This window comes from Haliotis rubra, unplaced genomic scaffold (assembly GCF_003918875.1).
Source record: "Haliotis rubra isolate DU_JTF1 unplaced genomic scaffold, ASM391887v1 Scf665, whole genome shotgun sequence".
Lineage (NCBI taxonomy): Eukaryota > Metazoa > Mollusca > Gastropoda > Lepetellida > Haliotidae > Haliotis > Haliotis rubra.
The window spans coordinates 519,823-542,008 of NW_025767374.1; the positions used below are offsets into that span (position 1 = coordinate 519,823).

The following is a 22,186-nucleotide window of genomic DNA, read 5'->3' on the forward strand; positions in this document are numbered from 1 at the left end:
ACCAACAATGTGTCGAGGCGACTTCTAACTTTTTAACTTTACAAGTTTTTAACTTTACATTGTTTTCTTTACCGACCAAATACATGTATTCCACGTGCACGCACGTCTGAAGCATTGTATAATGCATGAACAAGGTGCTGTCTCACGTATTGTATATTATACACTATATCGATGTTGTGAGTTGGAATCATAGCTATACAACACGATTTAAAAGTCTAAGCCTTTAAGTTAAATTATTTTTAAAATGCTAACTCATGGACCAGAGCAAAAACACCCACAAAACGTGACCAAATGGAGAAATATATATCTCAGAAACGCATACCAAATGTGAATAATAACTAGTGAGAAAACACACGAGGGCAGTTTGCTTCATCTGCAGTCCCGATGTATCGTGAAAGTGCAGTCACACATTTAGTAGTTGTAATGAACGCAACAAAGAAAGAGCATGTTAATGTAAGAAATGTTGTTGCGAAAATAGCACATTTACTCTCGAGTCAAAACTCATTCCTGCATAAGCGCAAAGATACTTATTGTATCGAACCAAGGTTATTGGCGTACGCATTGTTATAGGAGGATAAAAATAATGTATTCCAGGTAAAGCAACCTGTTCGTTTTAGAAGTTGCAACACCTTTAGAAAACATTCGGTCATTGAGATTATTGTCATCCGCCATTGCACAAGACACGACACGCTCGCGTCGCCTATTGGTTTCAACAACGGAGAAGCTTTCAGCCTGTCATAGTTAAGAAGGTTTGCATACAAAATACAGATTTTCCAATTGCATGCTAAATTTAAGTTTTGTATAGTTCATGTAGCCAAACCAGTGGCTGAATAACGAAATTCTTAATCCTTATTATGCAAAGTAAATTTTGATGAGGAAACCCGCCCTTCCATTAGTGGCATTACCTCGCCCGTGTTGTCTGGATCAGGTAGAGTAGTCTTTCTTATAAGTGACAGATCTTCGATAGACGAACCATAATATCCATGATACATGAACAACACCGGCGCTTTGTAAAAGCTCTGATGTCAGCTGTTTTTTCATCGTCTGCTCAGAAACTACGCGCGCCAAAATCTGACGCACGTGGTATGCTCGGCTGTTTGAAGGAGGGATTACTCTACCCTTTGTAACTCGAAAAACATTTACCTTATCTAAAAACGTTAAATGCCATCATTCTTGGTATTTCTGCTTGACAAGAATTTGAACCTTTTCAGTATCTGTACACATACTCAAGCTGAAGGGGTCGTTGTCGGCACGGGTACTACATGTACCCCAGGTACGTTTCTGTTTACAGATATGTACCCTGGCCATAATGAGAATACAGAAACGTACCGTAGGACGATTCCATTCCCATTGTGTCGTATTCTTGATCGGAACTGTCATGCTGTTGTATTAGATACATTTGATTGCTTTATGTAAGTAATGAGAATACACAGTAACATATTTTGCTATGCATATGAATACCACTCACAATCAGTTGAACGGGAATAAGTACATGCGGTTTCGGTTTTGGATTGAGGAATATGGACTCTTCCGCCTTTTAGGGTACCGGGTACGTTTCTGTATTTTTACTTTGTTTAGGGTACATATCTGTATACAGAAACGTACCTAGGGTACGTATCTGTAGTACCTGTGCCAACAACGACCCCTTCAGCCATACTCAACGGTCAACATGATATGGCACTTATTTGCCTTGTCTTTGGAACCAACACTGTCCATTTCGGTTAGTCCAGCATATAACTAGACGACTTTGCACTATACCAAGGTGTGCTCGATGTAGGCCTTGGCTGGAATACAAGTTTATTCATATGAACTAATTTCGGTAAGAGTAATACAGGTTAGGATTGGCCTTCAGCAACCCAGGTTTGCATAAGAGGAAACTAATGTGATTCAAAGGCCAACAGCAATTTGATCTGACCGTTTGACAATAAGAAAAGCAAGATTTAATGGATGTTAACTTTTAATTGTGAATAACACAATGTTTGAGTGTATGCCTGCTCCTTCATCAGGTTTGACAATATTTTCTAAATGGCCCACAAATGAAGACACTTGGACCATGGTCCACTTTTTAGAAACGCTAGAATGAACACTGATAGTAAATACTACGTTCAGAATTTAAATGTTATTTGGAAGCAGTCAGATCATGCTGATGGCCTGGATTCTGCCTTAGTGTTCACGAATGGTGTTTCAAAGTAACAAGACATTGGGTCCTGTAAGTTTCAGATGTCTGTCTGACCCATTGAAAATCACAGGACCCATTGAATAAAATTAAACACACATTTCAGATTTAACATTTCTTATAATTGCTACTGAAGTTATTGACAAACATAAGATTTGTAAACAGCAAACAAGTGTCACATGTCACGTATAACAACTTCAGTCAAAGTCATGAAATATACAGTCAGATGCTGGGGCCGGCAGGTTGTAGACTTCTTTCGGACCATTGGCAAATCTGTCAAAGGGTTAGACACTATTCGTAAGGTTAGGGGAAAATGCTCCCCACGGAAAATGTTTTCAGGGGAAAGCGGTTACTTTCAACACAACAATTTGTGTTTGGTCCACAAAATGTGTCTTATTTATCATGTGTTTTCTTGTGTACTCTAAGTTAGCCTAAACATGGTAAAGGCTCTTAAGTTAAAAATACTCTGTATCCAGTAAGTTAAAGGATAAGTGGTTATTAGGTGAACTAACTCACTACTGTGTTCTGTTGTAGATCCAGCAAGATGGTCTGGGGCCAGAACCAGAATCAACAGAACTATGTGGGGCAAATGGGAATGGGAAACATGAACATGCAAGGCATGGGCTCACTTGGAATGGGAGCAGGTGGGAGGGGCATTCTGGGGGAACCCCCTGTGTCAGGCAGCAACATGGGTATTAGTGGGCTCAACAATATGCAAGGAATGATGGGCAGCAGCAGCAGCAGTGACAACATCGACACCATGATTCAACAGCGACGTCTTCAACAGCAACTTAGTTTGAGAGAGTCCCAGTTGGCTTTGGCAAGTAACTTGCTGCAGAAACAGAACCAGCTGATTATGGATGTGGGGATGCCTGGAAACATTGGCCCAATGTTACCCAGTCCACCAGGCATGTCACGGTCAATGATTCCCTCCTTGCTTGATATGCCATCAAGACATAACAAGCGTTCAGTGCCATCAATGAACCGAGATCTGGATATCAAGCGTCGACGAAGGGATTCGGTAGGTGTTCATCTAATGGATTCTTCTGGGTTTTGTTGCCAGAAGTGAAAAGGCATTATATTATCTATTTCTTTTTTTATTGTCGCAGCATTGGTTATTGTTACACAAAGAATATTTCATGATCTTGATGTGGACCAAGATTTGTTCATTCTACAGAACATCAACACTTCTTCGTAATGGTTGCTTGGAGGGATCCAGTCACAGTGTCTTTCATGATGTCCGAAGAACAAACATTCACAACCAACTTTCAGGTGCATTTTCAAGAACTCGCGGACGTGTTCAGAAGAGTTCATTCCCTTGCAATATTCTCAATACTTCAACACCTTATTTTTCACTCCAGCAAGTGCAGGGTCTGTTGGACCTGTAAGTCCATGGGCTTCCATAAACATTCAAGGCAAATTTATCCAAGTTGAAGACTGGATGTTACAACCTATTGCCATGGTTACTGGTACTGACTGAATTCTTGCAGTATTGTTCCCAGCACATCAAGTGACAGAAGAGCTGAACCAACATTGATCATGCTCCATTTGCATATAATGCATGCAGGAATTTTCTCCTTTCTCGGTTTTGAATTGAATGATTCTATTTTATGTTGGATATTTCAATTTTTACGTCCAAGTTTTATGAAATTTGTCTTTGGACTAGTTAGTATCTATACCACGAATAGTTTTGCAGTAACTTTAACATTTTTTGTTATTTTTCCTCTTTCAACTTATATTCCACGAAGCTTCTCAGTTTTGTGGCTGTTGCTCACATTGCCACTAATCTGACAGTGAAAGATCTGCACATACTCAATACCATCCATCAATGCGTATCATTACCAGTTTTGTAAATATACATAGGGTTATTGATGGTGTCTATTTTGGTATTGAGTATGACATTGATATGGTTCAGTGTGAACCTTTCTACCAATCTAAATGGTATTCAAAATGTTCCTGTTTTGCACAGAGCTACCAATATTCCTGAAAAATCTTCACAAATATTTTCATATTGATGTATTCTGATTGAACATGTTGGTTTTGCTGCTGTGCAAGTTCATAACATCACCTTAATGGGGTGTGGAGAGGTGTGAAAACACCAGTCATCATGATGCTGCTGGAGATTCATGCCCTAGGAGTCGTCTCCCTTCCCACTACTCTGCTCAACATGTGCCCCAAACTGTCATGGTTTCAGTCTTCCCCAAGTGACCACCAGAGGGGGCGAAACCGCAGCTCAGATTTCGATAGAAGGCGAGATTTGGACCGTTATTCTCCTAATCGAAGACGAGAAGAACACACAAGTCGCAGAGATAGACCTAGTCGCTTCAGTCGACGAGATTCAGGTAAACGTTGTACTTTGCTTAAAGGGATGTACATTCATGCTAACTGTTCATGTAGTCAGAACTTAATTCAAGTTTTACAGTGTTTGTAGGACAATTGTAACCAGCTTTCTTGGAATCTTCATTATATTCAGTGGCCCAATTGTCATTCTCTTCAGGACACACATAGAGCCTAGATTGCTCCTTCAGTTTGCACAATAGTGGAGCACATGTTGGGAATGACTTATTTTTTTCACGAGCCTTTTCAGGATCATCCGGCATATCTTTGGATGTTGCGGTGTCTAGTAATTGCTCCTTCGGTTAGACAGCAATAGTTGCTAATCAGTGGTTGAGGCCACTGGCCTAACTTCACCACATGGGACAACAGTAGACATGTCCACCTAGCCCACAACTCATTTCGGACCAGTGATTTACGTAAAATAGTTAGATTTTGGTAGAAAACAACTTGCCCCTCTGGATTTTAACTGGTCTTGAACTAGTGGACTATTCTGTTTCTATCCATGTGGGTTATGATCCACTTGTGATTTCTTGACCATCCGTAGAATTGAGATGTTTTGGTATATATGTTAACTCTATTCACAGTGGACTAGTTCTGTGACTTACAATTACCAAACACATTGCTTGATGATAAAACAAACACTGTAAATGTCATGAAATGTTTGTGTAGTAGTGTTTGTAAGCTATGACAAGCTGTTTGTATGACCTGGTAAAGCACAAGGCCTGTTTTTCAATCCATACATGGACATTGTTGCATGTTGCCTGGGGGTTTCATTCAGGATTTACAACAGCTTGCAGTCCAGTTCTGTGTAAGTGCACATGGATATGACTGTTCTTTGAGATGTTTCCATTCAGCAATGATTACCTAGCTGCCTCTATCTTGCTTTACGTTTCCTGAAGAATCAGCTGTATATTTTTAAATTTGGAATTAATACATAAGGCCAAATAAAAAAAACTATGTCCGTTTCCGGTAACCCGACCGACCCTAAATCTTTTTATAACCAAATCTTGACTGGAGTGCATTTGAACTCATCATTTTCATCCAAATTGAGTATGATATTTTCATGTTTTTCAGTGTACCTAGGGCTAAAATGGATTGCATTGAATTGGCATTATGGACTCTCACTGACAAAACCTGCAAATAAATAACATAAATAATGATTTGATATAGAAATCTATCAATGTTTCATCACAAGACATTATCACAACATGATATGGTATGCTTGAAGACATTCTCAGGTGCCCCACCTGGTGCTACTAAAAAAAAAGTGGAAAAAAAAAGATAAAACCGACCCACCTACCCTATTTTTAAAAAGCATGTAATAGGAAACGGATATATATATTTTTTTGGCCCAAGTTCATAATTTGGAAATCTTTGTTGACCCTGTCATTTGATAGCATACTGATTGCCCTGCTTACCTTGATCAGGAAAAGTGTGACAATTGCATGGTTTTTAACAGCTGATGAAATATGAGTACAGAATGTGTGTGGGTAATACCCAAATTGTCTGATATTAAGCTATTTGTGGTGAATGATTAATGTACGAATCATGCACAAGAAATGGTTGCTCATAAGGTGTTTGGTTACAAAACATTTTGTGATGCTTATTTTCCAGAAAAAGACTGCAGCCTGCAGCCTATGAAAATTCTGTGTTTTCATGAATCCATATGTGTTTTTCATGCTTACAGGTCAAAATAATAAATTAGAATGGCAAATAAAACCTTGCTGCACAGTTTAATATGTAGCTTTTTGTAAATATTTGAACATTAATATTGTATGGATTTTTTAACATTTGTTTGGGAATGTTCTGTAGATCACTTATTACTTGTAATTGGGATAACCAAGAGTGACAGGGATATATTCTGATTGGTGGTCAGTGACTTGCAACATAAATGCATCTTTTATATCTCTTTTTAAATGAAATAAGGATCATTTCATTACTTTTATCAGAACGATGTTGCTATTATTTATCACCCAGTGTAAACTAATTCTTGACAATGATTTCTGCTAGATGAATTACCGCACCGAAGGAGTAGGAATGAACATGAGGAATATGATCCTGCCAAGCCAACTGATGATGAGGTTTGTATGACTCTAAAATGTTCTCGACGTTTCTGTTAACTTCCTCCCTGTAGACAGTTAAAATGTCTTTTCAACATCGTTTACAATGTGGACAAAACCCTTCACCAAGCATATACTAGGCTTATTTGGCACTGTGAAACATTGCTATTCAATCATAAGTATTTCAGATATCTGAAATAAAATGCATATTAAATATGTTATCAGATCATAAAATTTAAAAAGAGTACCAAATCTGGGTAATAGTGTAGTACAAGTAAAATTGGGTTATCAAATTTCTTCCTTCTTTGCAAACAGCTTAACATTATTGTGTTGTAGTGGTTTACATAGGTACAAAGCACATTTGGAGCCTTGTATTACAGACATTTTACCTGACTTTTTCTTATCCAGATGCCGGGGCTTGAGCTAGCAGACAAATATCGCTTTGATGATCGTGCACAGAGGGTATGGTTAACTCAAAGCTCTTTCTCTTGCATGTTCTTTATCTCGACATGATAGAACATGTAGAATATGATATGGTTTACTCAAGACTGCTGAAGTTTTAACAAATGTCTCATCTAAAAATAGGTTTTATATGTTCACTAAGTTGAAAGTTTCACATTCTTTATCTTAAATACATGCATGTATTTGGAGAAAGTGACAAGTGGTATGGGTATATTTGGTTTTCTTCTGTAGGATCATGTAAGTTTTGTTGCTTTTGGATGTCGACATCTGAGCAAAATATTCTCAAGTACGACGTTAAACCCAATTTCACCTCACCTTGTTGCTTTTGGTATGAAATCTTCATGTAAGTAGTCAGGTTCACTAAACAACTAGATTTGTCGAAGGAGATTGGGAAATCTCTGGTTATGATTCCCAACTTTAAAGAATGTGTGAGAATAATACCACCCTATTAATTTCACAATTAGGAATTTTACTAAGGATGTGGCAGTAACATTCATACCTTCCACAAGATGGTCCATAACATTAGTTACTATTTGCATTTTAGTGGCAAATATTTGTCTGTTGGGATAAATGGTCTTTGTATTTTTATTATTTTTCCATATAGTTTTCTACTCTTGTACGATGATGGTTTAAGATATTCTGGATGTACATTATAAGGAGCCAAACTGATCCTGCATCTGTTAGCTTGATCACTGTTAGATTTGAGTGAAGCTGCTGCAGTTGAGTGGATTTGGTTGCAGCTTCAAGACACGTTCCTGTGTTAGAAACAATACATGCATGCTGTTTTTATCTGAATTTGCCAGAGAAATAGAAACAGCACACTGATGTTTTAATTCTGATTAATGTTCTGTCTTGAAGAGTGTAGTTTTCTGCTTTTGAATCATGCATGAAACTATCCCTGTTCTATTTTCCTTCAGACACTGATGCCACCATTAATACTAGAAGTGATGTGTCGAGCTAGTTGGTTGAAATCTTAGTTTGGCTAGATGAGGTGGCATATCTATAGCATTGTGTAGAAAATACAGTCCTACTTGTGAAGATGTGGGTTAGAATTGATCGTCAACATCCTGTGCTTGTGAAAGAATTGGGTGGTCAGGCTCGCTGACTTGAATGACATGTCATCATATCGATGCTTGTCATGTTAATTACTGGATTGTCTGGTCCAGACTTGCTAATTACAGACAGGTGCCACTTAGTTGGAATATTGCTGAATGTGGTGTTAAACTAGAAAATACTGTCCAAATCAGAATAATCTGTTTTTAACAGTTGTCATTCTAAGTTTAAACCAATGACACCTTACACTTTCTGTTTAGTTAAGATCATGTTTTCTGACACAATGTCACTGTGAACACAGTGATTTCATTAAATATTTCCACTGATGGTGTCACTTATCCAAGTTGAAGTAAAACATCTTATAGATTTATCATTGTTTCGTTACTTAAACCCATTCTTCAGTGATGAGAACAATAACGCATTAATAGAGCGTATTCATTCAACTCAACCTGTAGCTCTTACTGACCTGAATAGACATCATAATATTGTTACATGTCAAGCGTTAGAAAAGTACTACTTCAACAAATTTATTAGGCATCTGCCCAATAAAATCATTCCTGGGACATATTATCAGGTAGATGGTGTGCATTTTCTTATTACTGGGGAAATCAGCTCCCTGTTAGCTGAGCCATGGTTTAATCTTACAAGCCAGCTCCATCCAGCTGGCTGGATCTCAGCTGCTCTACCTACTGCAGCCACTGTCATCTCATTTCTCATCTCTTCTTCTCCAGCCACCAGTCGGTGAGAAATCTCCTTTCTACTGCCATGTGTGTGACATGGAGTGCTGCAATGAACAGGTAGTTCTGTCACTCACACCGTCTCTTGTGTGTTGCCAGTGCTCTGCCCCAGTGCTGTGTGGGCTGGGCACTAATTTTGCCACTTTCCCGGCCCACTCTTGGGCTCAGTTATCTAGATATTCTTAAACATTTGCCTCTTGTGTTTCATTGGAAACTGCCTTGTTCAAATATTTAACTAAACATGCTTTTTTTCATGTTTTACTTAATCTGAAAATGTTATTTTTCTTTTGTTTATTTAGTGATCTTTACTGTAACATGTCATATTTGTCCATGCTTTTATTCTTTATTCTTTTTTTTAAAATTCTGTACTTTAACAAAGACCCTCTTCATATTCCATGGGAGATTCCAATTTAAAAATCCCCTCAGCCCAATTCTTGATGTGAAAGACCACTACTGGGGTTTGTTGAGGGAAGATTGTACGTCATGCCCTATAGTGAGGGGTTGATAATATCGTGTCACATATTGGGGTAGGAGAATGTGTCATCGTGCCTCATAGCGTAGATGTGATGGTGTGTGGAGCGCTACTTGTCTCCCACCACTGCTTCTCTTTGGGCTGACTCACTAAATAGCTGGAACATTGCTGATTGCTGCAGAAACGTCACACCTTGAATCAGTCCAATCTGTCTTTACTACACTCATATAACTTGTCACCTTTTGTTACCATGGTAGTCATGGTCTCACCTTCTCATGGGACTCTTTGATAATTCTGTCGCGCTCCTCCTTGGCTTTTTTCATGATGAACTTGAAACACTTTAATAACTTACTCGTAAGATTGCCTTTTGATTTTACGTTTTTCATAAGTTTGTTTTACTTTTGGCATAACAATAGTTATTGTGCATGGTGGTGACCATGGTTACATGTTTCCTACCTGGAATGTTTCTTCCATCTTGCCTGCTGTCATGTCCGAATGTCCAGTATCCATCCTTATGTATCCCTTCACACCTATGTACTTGACACAAGAGGTATAATGTCTAAGATGTTTGATGTGGCCATGCAGGTTTCTAGTTCTGTATCATACCCTGATTCCTGCTTCTGCTTTGTCATGATGTGTAGATCATCCCTTGCAACATAAACATCTCCCTGCTTTGGGGATTGTAGCCTAGACATTGGTTATTATAGCCATGGCCACCTTGCTGGTAAGTCCACTATACTCTGAATGAGTTGAAAGCTACTTGCAAAACCCTATCTTGGTTGGACATGGGTAATCTCCCTTGCATTGAATGTCAGAGTTCAAAGTCTTTCTGTCCAGGTAAATTTGAAGAAAGGCTAATTTAGAACTAACTATGTGACCTTTTTTCGTGTTTCTGAAAAGGTTAACTTTAGTGGTAATCTTTACTTAATGATTTTTTGACCAGACAAGAATCCCACAATGTTTGTTCATGGCTTTTCATGGATACAAGAAGTACTATTTTTTTCTCCCCATTTATCATGTTTATGGATTTTATGGTCAGAAAATATAATTTTTCTTAAAAATGTATAAAATAAAATGTTATTACATAGTTACCAAAAAATGGCAAAGGCTGTATGACTATTCAAGATTTGTATTTCCTTTAAGAAGCTCCAGCTGAAATTTCCAATTACCTGTCTAAGCTCTTGACATACATGCAAGTGTGGTGGCTGCTAGATTCTTGTAGTGATGTACAAAGGATATTTATGGATGCATGGGGACATAGGGTTAGAAGAAAAATGTATATTGAAGTTTACTGTGTGACAAACCAAGGTAAGTTGTCTGTGAAAACATGTATGTAATTTCTGTCAGTTAAGGTTTCTTCTATTTTCCAAGTTTTCCTGTTTTCTGATCTGACCTCTTAATCTGTCACATTCAAATTGTGTCATGCAACACATCTGTCATGTCTAATGTGAGGTACTTGTAAGAGTTGAGCATGTTGGAAACGATCCTGACTGTATGGACAGACAGACAGCACATTGTGACCCTCTGAAGACAGATCCTGTTGGGGCCTTATACTTTTGAGTTTAAAAGTCCAAATGTCTCAGTGGCTTGTTCAGTATATGTTTGTTCGAGCTTCCAACCTGACCTATAAGGTCCCTGAATCCAGCAGAACACTGCCTCATTCCTCTATGTAATGTTAGGGCTGTTGTCACTCCCACACTTTAACTTCGATGTATAGAGGCCCTAGTATGCTGTCATACTTGCAGGCATGGATAAACAGTCACACAATTTGTCTTCTCCCAGCCTGTCAGCACCAATGATACAGCTCTTCCGCTCTCAACTACAACTTGGAAAATGTTTCACTCACTATCCATTTTCTGTCACTATAAAAGTGAAACAGTTCTGCACTTTCTAGCCTCTCCTATTCTGTCCTGTTTCCCTTGACGGCCTCTTGCAGGTCTGTACGTAAACATTCTGTCTGGCTTCATTTCTGTCACTATTCTTGATTCTGTTACTACTTTGAATATTGATACAAATCTGCAACGTGTCACCTGTCATGTCTACCTGAATGACCTCCGACAGGTATCTGTTGAGTTGTAATAACATGCTCACCAGTGTGTGTTCTGTTGCACTTTGCTTTCATTATTTCTTCTAACACTTTATTTCATAGTTTTAATTTTCAGTTTTCAAAACACAGTATATTTGCAAGGTTACGAATGAACAGACACTTGAAATGAAATTCTTTAGAGCATCTACTTGCATATATTTTTTGTCAATAGCTGAAAGCTATTTTCTTCTTTTTCAGCTAAAAGCATGCAAGCTATTCATGCTAATACATTGATAGTGTAGTGGTAGTTGTTGAGAGGTAGTGTCATGCACTGGAGGTTTTGCACAAGTTTTGCAATATTTTTGATGTAGCACTACAAAACTGATAATCAATTATACTATACTTTGGCATGTAGTTTTCTTTGGAACTGCATGTTTATGACCCATAAAGTATTTTTTTAATAGTAATGCATCATAAGGTGTCAACTCTTCCTTGGCATGCATACTCATTGTCTGCCTCACAGGCTTCCTTAGCAATGGGGTAGTCTTGTGGTTAAAGTGTTTGCTCGTTACCCTCAAGGCCCGGGTTCAATTCCCCACATGGGTACAATGTGTAAAGCCCATTTCTGGTTCCCCGTAGTGATATTGCTGGAATATTGCTAAAAGCGGTGTAAAACCATATTCACTCACTTACAGGCTTCCTGTATCTTAGTCTTTGGTTGATTCTGGAATGTGTCTAGGCCAGCATAGAGGCTGATATTCAGCCCCAAGTCTGCAGCCAATATCAGTAAAGTCACAAATTTGTATTTAGAAATTTCCCTATTAATGTAAATGTAGTTAGAACCAATAATAACCAGTGTCATGACTTTGTACAGCTGGTACAGATTCACCCATAACAGGACCAGTAAAGTGAGTTGTAAAGGCATGCATGCTTAGTTTTACATTATTCCAGTGAATACAGTTTTATAATGCCCACTTGTTTAAGAAAGCAAAAATCTCAATTTTGAAAATGCTAGTAATACAGTTTGTCTGCCAGGGGTATATATTTTGGAATCCTAAATAAATCTTTCATTAGGGATCACATGGAGTGGAGCTTGACAGCTTGTCAAGCTAACTGATCATACAAACTGCCAAGACACAATAGGCATGGTTCACTTTCTACCTTTGGTGAAATATAGAATGCCTGGTTTTAGTGCCAGCTGGCATGGTAGTGCCTGAGTATTGCAAGCAGCTTAAAACCATACTCTAGTAAATAACGGTGGAACATTGTATGCATGCCTGTGAGGCATCGACAACAGTAGGCTGGAAAGTGATGGCCTGAACTGTGAGCACAACGCAAGTAACAAGTTGTTTGTTGGTGTTCCAGAACTTCCGGGATCACATGTCCAGTACAAGGCACAAGGACAGAATGTCTGATGTCCTGAACGTAACAAGCAAGAAATCTAGTCATGTCGAGGCACGCCTCAAAGCACAGGAGCATCTGAAGCGCATAGAAAGCACCAGGTTTGTAACCATGACAACCCATCATGCAGTTTGTGCCATGTTGATCTGCATTCATGTGGACAACTATGTCCATGTTTCATCAACTGGTGAACCTATTTCTCTGTCTAGGAACAACTGCTTTAAAGAGCTCAGTCTGACATATTGTGTAACATTAAAACTTTAAACTAAGTTCTATTTATTATAGAGTTGGCTTCTGCAAGGTGTGTGACCAGGAGCTTGGCATCCCCTTCCTGCGACACAAGCTGACCACTCTACACAAGGTAAGCTGGACATGACGTATGAGAAACTTCTAACAGGGTTCGATTTGGCTGTATAAAACAGGCGGAACTCTTATTTAAAAACATATGCTGTTATTTGTCTGCATGCAAAAATTGAATTTGGAAAAAAAAGATTTGCCTGAGTAACCATTCAACATCCAGATAAGATGAATTAACAATACAATAATTAACAAAAATGCAAATATTTATGTGAAAACTCAATTCTTATTAAGTCTATTTCGTACAAGTATGTTTGAAGTTTTGTAAATATGCTCAATAAATTTGTTCTTACATGCGTACACTAAAAAATGTCGAATCACAGCTTGCGTACTGGTGCATAGATAAAATAACTGAGGTATATTTCGGAGGTTCTATTTCAACACATGAATTTGACTACTTGCAGTCTTTATTATCTTTTCTCATATTACAGATCCAATATAAACAACATTTAAACTTATTATATTTTTACAATTAATGGAAAATGGCAAAATGCCCAATTGAGTTTGAGTGAGGTGGGTCCAATTTATTTGGTTACTCAAAGGAAAATTAGGATACCCATTTGAGATGAACACAAGCGAGTACATAACTCAATGACCCCAAAAAGTTATCTGAAGCTCTGGTACAGTATCACTTCATGGTTATGTGCCGATATCAGTTATATTCAACAGAAATATGTTATAAATTTGTGAATTTGGCAGCAGATGTTTTATAAATTTATGGTACCAGGGTATGTGCAGTGTTGTCACTGCAACTGATGCAACCAACCATTAGTTTATGAAGTAATGTCAAAAATATTCAGCCAGGGGCAGCATGTAGCCGCTGTGTAAATGGTATTCTTCTTTAGATTTAACTTTGAAGAAAGTGGTCTTTTCAGTTTCATTATTCAACCGTGTTGGTCTTCATTATCTAACCCGTTAAGGTCCGGGTTAGAATGAGCCTTCAGTAACCCATGCTTGTAGTAAGAGGCGACTAACGGGATCGGGTGGTCAGGCTCGCTGGCTGAGTTGACACGTCATCGGTTCTCAATTGTGCAGATCGATGCTCATGCTGTTGATCACTGGATTGTCTGGTCCAGGCTCGATTATTTACAGGCCGCCGCTATATAGCTGGAATATTGCTGAGTGCGGCGTAAAAATAAACTCGCTCACTCACTTCATTATCTTCAGGCGGTGGGGTAGCCTAGTGGTTAAAGTGTTCGCTCGTCGCGCCAAAGACCCGGGTTCGATTCCCCACATGGGTACAATATGTGAAGCCCATTTCTGGTGTCCCCTGCCATGATATTGCTGGAATATTGCTAAAAGTGGCGTAAAACCATACTCGTTCACTTCATTATCTTCATGACAGCATTAAAACTAAAACGTTTATCTAACACCTTTCATGTGTTTTAGACTATTTCCAGATGAATCCCAGTTATTATCCTGTACCTCAAAGAAGGTACTTTAACATACACCCTTTAATGTTTTTGCACTCCTCCCTGAATCATACATGTATGTTTGTGCATCCTCATGCAGGCTCTCTTTACATTATAAATAATGTTCAAAGAGCATAAACCAAAGTACGAAATTATGACTTCAACACCTGAATGATCTTTGTTTCAGAAACCGGAGATGCAGGTGAGGAAGGGATGTGGCTGGTGTGGCGTGACGAACTTCCTTAACTTCTCCGAGGTCCTCAAACACAGAGAGAGACAGGTTCACAAGGAGGTACGTACTATATAGCCTACAGTCAAACACTGGGAGAGAGACTCAACTATGCAGAAGGAATGGTAGTGAGACTTCTACTTCCTGTTCAGCTCATTGATCTTCAGAATCGGCATGAAAGGATAACTAGATAGGTCACCTTCTGCAAGATAATACTATCATTAAAGTATTTTTATGTCCTAAGTTCCAGTGTGAAAGCTTTGCCTGTGTAAATGTTAGCAATCATAATTGTCATTTTCTCTTGATGTTATTGAATGACTTCTCATTTGTTTTCATGCATGTTGCCAAATGCTACACCACTTCACTCTGGAGATAATTTTCATCTTTACATGATACATGAAACTTATTCTCATATCAAGTGTGTACTTGAATTTAATGACATCTGATTATCACATTGAAATATTTAGTAATATAAATGTTATTTTTATCTGGCATAATACTTCATGTAATAACGAAAACGTTTTGTGTTTTAATAGAATGCTGCTAAATATGGAAAGAAGCCAGAAGTAAATTCTGATACGAGGAGGACTGACATGAGATCAGGACGATCATCCAACCTAGTTACGGTAGATAGTGTTGGTTACAGCCCGAATGGAGAGGACAGAAGGGTAAATTACTGGAGTTTCGTGGAAAAGTACAACCCAGTCTGGAATCTCCACTCCATGGATAAACTTGATCTCTGTTCTTAGTGTCCATCTCATGACCTTTGAACAAAGATCTATTGTTCACTGTGGAACTCGCTCCTATGATCTCAAAGACTCCTTTCACAAATACAACATCCTGATTTTACCATGTGCTATGAGCAACATTGCGCTTAACAGATGCAATTTATTTATTGTTCTTGTTGTAAAAGTTTCTTCTTAACAACTGAATGGCAGTTTTTAATGAAATGTGCTACATTTTGACATATCTTCAAGGGATGAGTTTATCACGACGGTCTTCTGACACTGCTGAAGTCATAACGTGATACTGATGAAGTCTGTTAAAGTAGATATTCTCAGATTTGATAGATAAAAGCTCTGTGGGAGTTCCAGATGTTCAGGAATAGCTCTGGCAGAATAGGTCCCCAGTATGTTACACATCAAAGTGGACAGCTGAAATGGGGAATGGGAGGGCAGTCATCTGAATTTCTGGATATATGACTTTTTCTTTTTATCAATGCAATTCACAAGAATACAGTTTGGATATCATATCTTTATCATTACTTTCAGTCTAGACCAAGGACAGCAGGTCGACCTGGATATTCCTCTAGATCATCTGCATCGGGCAGATCTGAGACATCCCGATCTGGAACATCAAGATCAGCTACGTCAGCCAAATCTGACACTAAGGAGGTAGACCTATGTCCTGAGTTGCAGTTTGAAGCGGAGACAGCTATTGGTGAGTTCACTTAATTCAGCAGGGTTATAATGTTCCTTGTATCAGAAAACCTGTAGGGAGGCTCTCTTAAGCTAGGTACCCACAAGCCTATTCTGGTGAAAGATGACAAAATCTGTTATCAGGCTGTGTCATCTTATCCCAATGGCATGGATTTTAGCTCACAGTATCAGTTATTGACAGGTCATCTTATGTCATCTGTGGGCTTATGTACGAAACATACCATTTAGATACTGATTTTAGGGTTCAAGTTAAGGGATCGGCTGATCTTTGAGATTGGCTTATCCACGGTAATATATGGTACCTATCTTGTCGAGGATAGGGACAAGCCCTAAATTTGAAGATAAACCAAAAGTATTCATTTTTGTAAGTTTCAATTTCAAAGGGCACATTTTCTCACCTGTCTAAATGCTTCACAAGACTTATTTTTTCCAACTGCAGCGTTACTAGTCTTTGAAATATTTTATTAGTGAACGCATCCATAATTTTTTGCCATTACGATTCACCGTTGAAAGTGCTGAAGGTGACATATACCATTGATCCTCAAGTCTGTTTCAGTTTTCACATTGGTGTAAAGTAGCTTTTCACAATCTTTTCATGAACGTTTAAAAATATACATGCATGATATGATTTACACTGTTATCTTTCTTTACAAATTATGATGTTAACATTCACTTAGTTTGAAAACTGAAACTCTTCAAGTGATGAGTTTATCACGACGGTCTTCTGACACTACTGAAGCTAAAACGTGATACTGATGAAGTTTTACAAGAAAGTAGATATTCTTACTTGTAATTGAGATATCCAGGGGGATTTTAGGGCACGTGAAGTGCCTAGTTTTGAGCACACTCTCACCTTTCCATTCTGATATAAATACCTACAATCACCTTGACACCTATTTTCTTTTCACAAGTCATGTCACCATGCCCATCTCATATTTATGTGTCACAGGATTTCTCTCGCTAATGAATTGAGCTGAGTGTTTTAGCGTCGATAAATTGAATTAGTCTCAAAATGAACCTATGTTTGTGAATGGGTCCAAGGTATTTATCATTATCATAACAGAATGCTAATTGATACACAAGGTAACAGAGGATTCCTGCCATCACATACCTGCAATACTCATTCATTTATAATGGGTAAAGAGGTATCTGGTATTATTCAGTATCCTTTGTCCCATCAACACTGAATGTATCATGTCGTATACATGGCCTGTTTTGTCATTGGCAGGGACAGTTTTCTACCTTTGTATATTGTTAATGAATTAACCAGAGTTGCAAATAGAATCCTGAAGGTGTAGTTCAATAGATTTTAGGTGAGAGAATGTGATATGGAATGTCATAAAATATTTATTGCCTGATGAGATAACCATCAAAAAATCTTCAGCATGTTCAAGTGATGAGTTTATCACGACGGTCTTCTGAAAATATATTGAAGTCAAAACGTGATACTGATGAAACCAAGCTGTTTCACTGATTATGGATGTATGGTGGTATTCATTATTCTTAAGACCTTGCAACGTTTTTCCTTCAGGTCAGAACTATGTTATTCCTGTGTCTGGTTTCTTCTGCAAGCTGTGTCACAAGTTCTACAACACCGAAACAGCTGCCAAGGTTACCCACTGTCAGTCGCAGGCACACTTCACCATGTTCAAGGTAAAGGAGGCAGCCATCTACAATATCTAAGCTAATTGTTTGATGGAGACCAGGAAAAAGTCGTTATGCTGACTTTATGGGTTCATTTATTTGATATTATTGAAATTCCTGGAATAAAAAGGACAACTCTGTCACACATTATTTTCTATTGGGGTTGAAGTTAAGGTATCTTCCACAAATGTCTTGAATGTGTACACATGATCAAGTAGTGCCCCAACCTAATGTGCAGAATTGTAATTCTGTGTCTGTGTTTGTGTATTTTCAGAAGGCCAAAAATGCTGCTAAAGCACGAGCCTTGGCTCAGAAGAAGACCTCAACTCCTGTCGGTGCTGAGGATGAAACGAAACCGGTCAAGGAGGATACAGACAGTGCCCAGGCTGAGCAGGAAGGGGAGGAGAAGGACAGGGAGGAGCAGGAGGCTGCTGAGAAGGATGAGAAGACAGAAGATGAGGGCCTGGAAGAGGCAGAGAACCAAAATGGAGAAAATGAAGATGCCAAGGGTCCAAATGAAAGTGAGGATGGCCAAGGTGGGATGGCCAAGGTGAGACAGAGGAAGGTCAAGGTCAGGCTTCTGAAGCTGCTGAAGAATTTGACCAGGATGAGGAAGCTAACGGAGGTATGAAGGCAGAAGCTGATGATTATCCTGAGGAGGATGAAAAGCATTTGACAGAGGAAGAGCAAGAGGAGAAGCTTTTGGAAAAGGATGATAATGAGTCAGAGACTGGAGAAATGCTGGGAGATATGTTTGCTGATGACGATGAAGATGATACTGCTATTATAGATTTAGCAGATGTGAGCTCAGAGGCAGCAGGTGATGAGAAGGACACAGAGATATCTGTCCAAGAATCTGAGGAGGTAGCAGAGCAGGTTGATGAAGTTGTTGAGGAAGCCCCAGCCGCTGATACCTCTCCTGTTGTTAAAGGAAGAGGCCGGGGTAGAGGCCGAGGAGTGGGGCGGAGAGGAAGAAGGGGAAGAAAGTGAAGGAACTGGGTGAATCTGTGAGAGGATGTAAGTGTGAGTTGTGTGAATTACCTTTCTTGTGACACATTTAATTGAGCTTCTTTGGTAAACATTGTCATCTCTTGCAACTTTTTAGGCTTAATGAAGTGTGGAACACGCATCATGTCATCCAAAGTTTGAGTTGTTCAAAAAGCAGTCAATTTTAACTCTGTTTAATCAACTGCAACTTCACCTGCTTGTTCTTGTTCCATACAACAAATATTGGACCGGGTTATTTTCATATTGTTCACATTGATTTACAATACTTGTTAAATTATTCATTAGAACTCTATATTGCTTTCATACTTCAGTTGTACATATACATGGCATATGTACCTATTTGGATGGGTAACAAACAATTTAGTCTCCAGTGCGAATCCTACAGAAATAAGAACCTTTATACCGAGTTGTATCATCAAGTTGTCAATGTAATTATTGTCAGTTAAAACCACCCCTGCTTCAGCTGTCATTTATGTAGTGTGTTACTAGGTGACAATTCCCTGTAAATAGTTTTGCATGTTGTCACCCTAAATGTACTTAATACTTTTCACTCCAAAGAAGATGGCACAGTCTCTGCTACAACTTGCCATAGTCAGTGTCTGTTTTTAAGGAAATGTTTTGTTACAAATTTTGAAACGTTTCATTATGCTGCTATCAAGTCCTCTTGATAATTGTTATTGCTTTCACATAACTGTGCTGAGAGTTGTCTATTAGGTTTAGGTTGTTGCAGTGAAATATTTTCAGGGGCAAGAATTAATTTGTGTTGACTTGGATAGAAATGGAATTTTGTCGAAGATTGTTGTTTGGCACCAGACAGATAGTTTGTGAAAGTAAGTTTGCCCATAGTTTTTGATGATCCAGACTATGTATCACAATAGTTGTGCCATTTCACTTTATTAATAAATCAGTAAACATGTAGACCTGTGAGCTGGATTTCTAAACAGTGTCATGACTGCAAGAATAGTTACTGGTAACCTTCATTTGTCCTGGACCCAGAAACTTGCCGGAAACTGTTGTCACCCGAAACGAGATTTCGCTTCACAGGCACTGTGATTCAAAATTGTTATGCCCTTGTGAAGCTGTGAGACTGAGAGAGTGCCACTGAGAAATAGTTTGATGGGGTTCAAAAACATGTTTTCTGTTATTTGAGTTCTCAAACTTATTGCAGTTTCTGATATATGAATTGTGGCGATGGTAATCTGTATAATTTTAGGTGTGCAGCCAGGGCACTGAAAATACTTCACCTGTGCTATTTCAATATTTACTGTGCCATGTTCTGCAAATCCAGCATTATTTTGATCACTGATGTTGGTAATTTGTTTGAATTTATTTCTTGTGATCAAGATTGTCATTTCACTGTACCATTTCAGCAAACATTTGGAAAAAATATTTCCATGTGTTGTGTTATGTATTTTTCTATTTTGATAATAAGATTGAATCAAAGCTCTGATATTGGTGCAATGTTCTTTTTGCTGAACAAAAAGTCTGAGTCGACTAATATAACATCCTGAAGATCTAATATAGCTAAGCACATGACATTTGCTTTCAACAAAATGTATGAATACATTAGAAATAAAAATGTTGTTGTACCAGAGCGATTTCTGTGGGGTTTTTTGTATGGTGTTAGAATTGGTGTGTGGTGGAAGACTGAACTAGTATCCACTGAATCTATGGAATTCTAAGGAGATTATTACCAGGTTTGTTTGACTTTGTTCTCAAGAATGGATGGCCCGGGTAAAACTGTTTTTCTTTGAAGTTTCCTTGTCTGCAAAGAATGATACTCAAAGCAAGAAAACAGTGTTTTATGACCCATAGAAACATGTCTGACACTGTGGGTGATAACGATATGGTGGCAGTTCACACCAAGTGGTGAGTGAGAAGGTTTACGCTGCAATATTCCAGCTATGTGGAGATGGTCTGTAAATAATCAATTCTGGGCCCCGACAATCCAGTGATCAACATGAGCATCAATATACGCAATTGGGATTCGATGACAGGTTTCAATCAAGTTAGCGAACCTGACCACCCGATCCCGTTAGTTGCCTTTTAGAACAAGCATGGGTAACTCTAGGGTATGAAACTCTCCAAAATTTCAGCCCGACTACAGGGCTGGTTAGATGTAACACTTGCCAGCCCTGACCAAAACCTACTTGCCCACAAATAATTTAGGTTTGACAAGCGACGTAGTTTTATCATCCAATTATATCCTGAAATCTGATGAATATCTTCATATGCATGTCTAAATTTTAATCTGACCATCCGGCAGGTGAATTTGATAATCTGGCAGTTCGTGTTGAAAATATTCCATCCCGGGCCGTCGGGCGGGCAGGCAGGCATTTCGAACGCTGGTAACAGGGTTGCTGAAGATCAATTCTATCCCAGATATTAATGGGCCGGTTGAACCAGAGTTCAAAGCGGTTTCTAATATGTGAGCTCTAACCTTGCGCTTGTGAGTTTCATCAAAATGGTAAATGTAGACTACCTTCACTTGGGGCTTTCCTACCACATTACACTGACATGTTGCGATATAAGACTAAGTGACTTTACAACAAAAAATACTTGCATGAATGTTCGAAAATGAATGAAAATTCAAACTTATGTGTATGCAGATGATCAACAACATGGGTTATAAATAGTTCTTCAGTGTAGCATGTGCGTTCCACACAAAGACTGACCTGTGCAAATGCCTAGGTAGCAATTCAGCTTTTACATCCTGTCGACAAATGTTGGTACGAAACTTCGTTAGGGAGTCCGCGAACTAAATTGTGCGTTTGTTTCGAAAACTCTGATAAGTGTTTGGAAAACAAATAAGTTTCCATGCACAACCAGGTCTGAAAATAATAGACTATCAGAAAGGAGCTGCTGTACACAAATATTGAATTTGCAGAAAAGATCCAAGTGGCACTGAAAGATGAATACATGATACGTTTTATGGATAACAACTTATTTATTCTTTACACGACGTTCCAGAGCTAATTCCTGCTCCATCAGGTGAATGCTGAGTCTGTACAAAGAGTGTATACATATAGATAGAAACATGTTTACACAATACAAGGAGGGAGAATGTAGAAAAGATAATATAATTACGAAGCCAATTAGATTGGATTAATGCACAAAGATAACAATGTATTGTATTGACAAAGCCAAGAGCGGGGGTGGGGTGTATTGATGTACAAATATAACAATGTATTGTAATGACAAAGCCAAGAGTGGGGGTGGGGTGTGTTGATGTACAAAGATAACAATGTATTGTAATGACAAAGCCAAGAGTGGGGGTGGGGTGTGTTGATGTACAAATATAACAATGTATTGTAATGACAAAGCCAAGAGCGGGGTGGGGTGTGTTGATGTACAAAGATAACAATGTATTGTA

General features: G+C 38.6%; 1 protein-coding gene across 6 annotated transcripts; it reads left to right on the forward strand.

Moving 5' to 3' along the window:
• Nucleotides 1-659: 659 nt before the first annotated feature.
• LOC124257533 (zinc finger RNA-binding protein-like) lies at nt 660-20,407 on the forward strand. 6 transcript variants are annotated; one of them, XR_006893296.1, is made up of 14 exons: nt 660-749; nt 2,711-3,197; nt 4,371-4,518; nt 6,524-6,594; nt 6,982-7,035; nt 8,820-8,885; nt 12,689-12,825; nt 13,010-13,085; nt 14,681-14,785; nt 15,259-15,390; nt 15,994-16,162; nt 17,693-17,814; nt 18,080-19,637; nt 19,675-20,407. XR_006893296.1 is itself a non-coding variant. In XM_046691629.1 (13 exons), exons 2-13 carry the CDS (start codon nt 2,721-2,723, stop codon nt 18,434-18,436), a joined length of 1,872 nt encoding a protein of 623 aa, XP_046547585.1. In that variant the 5' UTR covers nt 660-749; nt 2,711-2,720; the 3' UTR covers nt 18,437-20,407. The 6 variants fall into 6 exon arrangements, 5 of the variants coding, with proteins under 5 accessions (XP_046547585.1, XP_046547582.1, XP_046547586.1 ...); XM_046691629.1 differs by having other exon boundaries at nt 15,259-15,348; nt 18,080-20,407; XM_046691626.1 differs by having other exon boundaries at nt 660-744; nt 2,709-3,197; nt 18,080-20,407.
• Nucleotides 20,408-22,186: the final 1,779 nt, after the last annotated feature.

Excerpts from the sequence above, each read along its gene's own strand:
- LOC124257533 (XM_046691626.1), top strand. The coding sequence starts at position 2,721 with ATGGTCTGGGGCCAGAACCAGAATCAACAGAACTATGTGGGGCAAATG. Across the intron at positions 7,036-8,819 it reads TTGATGATCGTGCACAGAGG|CCACCAGTCGGTGAGAAATC; the intron begins GTATGGTTAACT and ends CTTCTTCTCCAG. Across the intron at positions 8,886-12,688 it reads TGGAGTGCTGCAATGAACAG|AACTTCCGGGATCACATGTC; the intron begins GTAGTTCTGTCA and ends TTGGTGTTCCAG.